At 57.1% G+C, this 4,921-nt stretch overlaps 1 protein-coding gene across 1 annotated transcript; it reads left to right on the top strand.

The window, feature by feature from the left end:
* LOC142865813 (histone H2B-like) lies at positions 1–543 on the top strand. The gene has a single exon (XM_075999166.1). It carries the CDS (start codon positions 1–3, stop codon positions 541–543), a length of 543 nt encoding a protein of 180 aa, XP_075855281.1.
* The last annotated feature ends 4,378 nt before the right edge of the window (positions 544–4,921 follow it).

Genomic DNA, 4,921 nt, shown 5'->3' with positions numbered 1-4,921 from the left:
ATGGCCGAGCCCTCGTCCGAGCTGTCCTCTGAGGCCTGCCCCGGCGCCCAGGCACCTGAAGAGGCTGAATCGGCCCAGGCACCTGAAGAGGCTGAATCGGCCCAGGCACCTGAAGAGGCTGAATCGTCCACGACGACCCAGAAGCAGAAGCAGCCGAGGCGTCGCAGCCGCCGCTCCAGCCGTGACAGCGACAGCTTCGCCACCTACTTCCCCAGGGTCCTGAAGCTGGTGCACGACGACCTCCGCCTGTCCCCTGCGGCCGTGAGGGTGATGGATTCGTTCGTCCACGACATCTTCGAGCGCATCGCCGAGGAGGCCGGCCGGCTGGCGCGCTACACCGAGCGCTCGACCATCACCGCCAGAGAGGTGCAGACGGCCGTGCGCCTCACGCTGCCCGGGGAGATGGGCAAGTTCGCCGTGTCCGCGGGCAACAAGGCCGTGCTCAGATACACGCGCAGCAAGTACGCCGCCCCCGCCCCGCCGGAGCAGCGGCCCCCAAAGGCTCTCGTCAGAGCCACCCCGGACGGCCCGGAGCAGCAGTAGCCGGCGCGGCCCGCACCCCGTGCTCCTGGCAGTCGGCGCCAGGCCGCTTCGGGGCCAAGTGTTCAGTTCAGAGACTTGTTTGGTTCAAAAGTTTCTTTTCCAGCCCTCAGATTCTTCCTGTCTTTGATCTGCCCTCGTTTTGAGGCTTTCCACTCTGTTGCGTGATTCCCTCAATAAATTGTTCATTTTGAGAAGTTCTGTTTGATTTTTCTTTAATATTTCAATTTCTTGTTCCTCTGGAGAGGCACTCTGGTGCCTCAGCTGGTGGGTGGGGCCTGGGATTTCCAGGTGTGTCCTTATTCTCCACCTCAGTGGGGCAGGTAGGGGAGTGAGGCTGGGCGGGGCTGGGTTGGGTGAGCCTGACCTCAGGCTTCATAAGTACAGTTAGGTGGGATCCAAGGTCTGTTCTCTGCTTCTGTGCAAAGCTGCCAGGGAGGGGCTGAAATGGCCCCACTCAGCTGAAAAGTCCGCATGTGGCGATGGGGCTGTCTCAGAGCTGCAGTCTGGAGCGGGCCTGGCTCCTTTCCACCCTCCCCTGTTCTGTGGTTTCTCCTGGGCCTCTCCCAGCAGGCAGGACCTCAAGTCAACGCATCTCCCCTGGCTGTGATGCCGGCCAGGAGGTTCCCTGCCCCAAATCGCAGCCTGAGCTGGGTGCACGGCCCTGCTATGGGAGCAGGGTTGCACCTCAAGCACGCTGACCTGCCCCTGAAGGCACACACGCCTCAGTAGGCTGCTTCCCAGATATCCCTTCTGTATCCCCGGGCAATGCAATCAAGAGCTGAGTGCACAGGATCTGGTCCGCAGGCCTGTCCCCTGTCCTCTGGGCCCCAGAGATCAATCCCTGACCCTGCCAGGGAGAGGAGTGCTAGTCTCAAGTCCCCCACAGGGTGCCCAAGCTGGATCAGGGTCTCTCTGCCTCAGGATTTGCCCCACTCTACTGGAGTCACCAGGCAGGCGGCACCTGGGAGGGCTGGCAGGTAGGGAGCTCACAGTCCAAGGGCCCGTCAGTTTGTCACAGAGCCCCAAAAGGAAAGGTCCTGTTCCCTGCAGATGCCTCCAGATGGTGGCTAAATAGTCTCTCTCCGCAGCCACGGGGAGGGGAGGGCAGGGGAGAATGGAGCTATATGGCGCCTGCCCATGGGCCCGCGTCTGCCGGCAGGAGGGTGCCCCGGGGAGCTGGGAGCTTGGTGTCCCGTCCGCAAAAGGCTCACCGCTCCCGGGCGCCGGCCGTCTCTGGGCTGCTGTCTGCAGGTCTCTCCAACCGCTCAGGAGCCCACCAGCAGTCCGACACGCAAGGGAGGGGAAATGTCACCACTTCACCTACCCTTGTCGCTGGTCTCCACGCCTCTTGGGGTTAGACCCTGCCGACGCCTTTCTCCTTCCACTTGTGCCCCACAGCGTCTTCCCGTGGAGCCTCCTGCGGTTTCAGGCACCTTCCTTCCCTCCCTCATGCGATCCGTGTCTGTCTGCCTGCTTCTTTCTTCACTTTCTTGTAAAATCAATCTTACTTGCAGAGCCACTGTGGCTGGCGCTTTCTCTAGTCCGCCATCATCCCCCAATCTCTAATTGAGGGTGGTTAATTGGCGTAATTTCAATAGTGTTGCCACTCAGGGAATAGTGAGGCCCAAGGGCAGGGAGACAGAGGGGGAACAGCAGATCTGTGGAGCATGAGAACACACAGCGTTTGCCAATTACATTTTCTGTCTGCTGTGGCTGTAGTTTGTGGGGCCCAAATAAGTGCAATAGCGACATCAGACATCACTGATCACAGATCCAAATAACAAACAGACTAATAATGTAGATAGATACCTTCAATATTGCAGGAATTACCACAGTGTGACGCAGACATAAGAAGCGACATGTGCTGTTGGAGAAATGGCATTGATAGGTTCACTCCATGCTCAAACCTTGAAGTTATAAATGTGCAGCACCTGTGAAGCACGATGGAACAAGGCGTGCCTGTGCACACAACATATTTAAAGTGAAAATAATGTAAGTGTCATAAATTTAAAACAAAGGCTTGATCAATGGCTATCTGCATTTAGAAATTGAGTCGATGCTGCCCAATTGCCCTGCAGAACACTGCCTGACTTTATGCTTTTCTGACAATGTGTGAGCACTCATTTCCCAGTCCCCTGGCCTCAGCAACATCAGGTCCCACCCAACTTTTTCATCCAATTTTTGGTAGTTTGCAAGGTAGGATATTATAGCCTCTTGTTGCCTTTGTTAGCATCTCTTTCATTGCAAGTGAATTTTGAAATTTTCTCTTGCTCAGGGGTTAGTTATGTTTCTTTGTACCCTGTGTGGTCCTTGATGCTTTTTCTATTGGGCTCATTCTTTTTCTTTTTTCATGATGTTACTTTTGCTTTGTTTTTTATTGTTTTGTTTTGTAGTATGCATCTCATCTACGGCTCAGCCTGCAGTGTAGCGGCTTCATCATAGCTCACAGCAACCTCAAACTTCTGGGCACAACCGATCCCCTTGCCTCAGCCTCCCGAGTAGCTGGGACTACAGGCGCACACAACCACACGACATTAAGTTTTGTGTTTTTCGTAGACACAGGTTCTTGCTGTTTTGCCTGCTGGTCCTCCACTCCTGGGCTCAAGCCTCCCCCATGACCATTGTTCGGCCTTCCAAAGTTCTAGGACTACAGGTGACAGCCACCACACACGGCCGGGGCAGAGATTTTACTTTCCTGCCGGCTACCTGGGCAGCCTGTCTCACCTGCAAGTCCTGCAGAGCCCTGCCCAGAGACACAGGCTGCTCATTATTCTCAGCAAAATCTCAGCAGCCCAAGCAATGCCTTGGCAGGTACGCGACACCCCACATCCCACAGGCCATGCAGTGAGGACCCCGGTTCCCCTGCACCTGTGAGGACAGGAGTCCTTACTCAGGACAGGGAGCTTTTATCAGGGCTGGGAGCGACCTGCCCGTCCTCCCCTGCAGACAGGACCCAGGACCTGGAATGTCACTCGCCACCTCAGGGGCTGAGGGGAGGCTGTCTAGCGCTGCAGCACTGGGAGGGACCCAGGTCCCTGGGGAGTGGCAAGGCTTAGCGTCTGGGAATGCCTCTGGGGACAGAGAGGTGCCCTGTCTTTATCGGGTCCGCTATGCCAGGTCCCAGGGCTGCTGTCAGTCCTATCAGCTTCCCACACAGCTCCTCAGTGCCCTTTGTCCCCAACACCCAGCCCCTGCAGCAATGCCAAGAGGACAGGGACAACTGTCGCCCAACACTTCCCTTGCCACTTGAGGCCTGAGGTGCTGGGCACTGCCCACTGTTGCTGTCCGTGGGTACAGAACAGCCCACGTTGTCTGTCCCCAACGTGCCCGTGCTTGTGCAAACACAGTCGTCCCTCGCTATCTAGGCGGGATGGGTCCCAGCACAGCCCTCCACGCCTACATTCATGCGTGCTCAAATCCCTGATACAAAACGGCTCAGTGTTTGCATAAACCTGGGCGCGTCCTCCTTACATCCCCCCACGGTACTCAGAGTCCCTCATGCACCGCAGCTGCCATGCGCGTAGCCCCTGCACTGTACTGCTTAGGGAACAGTGACAGGAAACCAAGTCTGTCCGTGGTCGGGGCGGGCGTGGGGTCACCAGAGGCCTCACGACACGACACACCCCAGCAGCGACGTGACGACTTATGCCATTTCAGCAGCGTGATTTTCAGCCACGGGGAACCGGCAGGGAGGGAGGCCACCGCCACCCCTTTACTGACCTATCCCCACATGGCCGGGTGTGGCACGTCGCGGGCTTCCCGCTCTGGATCAGGGACAGAGAACGCATCTAAGGCAGCAGCCCGCAAAAGACGAGCAGCCCGACGGACGGAGCAGCCAAGGCTCTGGAGAGGAGCCCGCGCAGCAAACCTTGTGGCCGATGCGCACGAGCAGGGCCTCCACCTGGAGGACGCGGAGGCCCCGTCTCCCAGCACACGGCAGCCGCCAGGGCGGGAGCAAAGGGCCTCTGGGTCCCTGCTGGCGGAGTCGTCAATCGCGGTGACTGGAGAGTGCAACGTGGCAGCATCTGCTGGACTGAGGAGGCTCCTGCTTTGGAGCCCGCACGCCACAGCTCCCTGCTGCCCATTCCTGTCCCGGCGCGCCCCCTGGAGGAACTCGTGCGCACCTGCGCCCGCACAGGCGCCATTCCCAGGGATTGGAAGCAATCTAAGGGAGTGTCCATAGGGCAGTGTCTTGTGATAAATTACATTACATTCACAAATTATATACTCGAGCAGTTAGCATTAGCTAGTCTATATCAACTTTGGAAGATCCTGAATCATAAGAGTAAGTGAATAATAGATGTACTTTTGTGAATGATTATTTTAAACCTCAGAACGATGCTATGTTGTCTATGGAACATACTTTCATAGTTAAGGT

This window comes from Microcebus murinus, chromosome X (assembly GCF_040939455.1).
Source record: "Microcebus murinus isolate Inina chromosome X, M.murinus_Inina_mat1.0, whole genome shotgun sequence".
In the NCBI taxonomy this organism is placed as follows: Eukaryota; Metazoa; Chordata; class Mammalia; order Primates; family Cheirogaleidae; genus Microcebus; species Microcebus murinus.
This window is presented reverse-complemented; position numbering and strand designations above follow the sequence as displayed.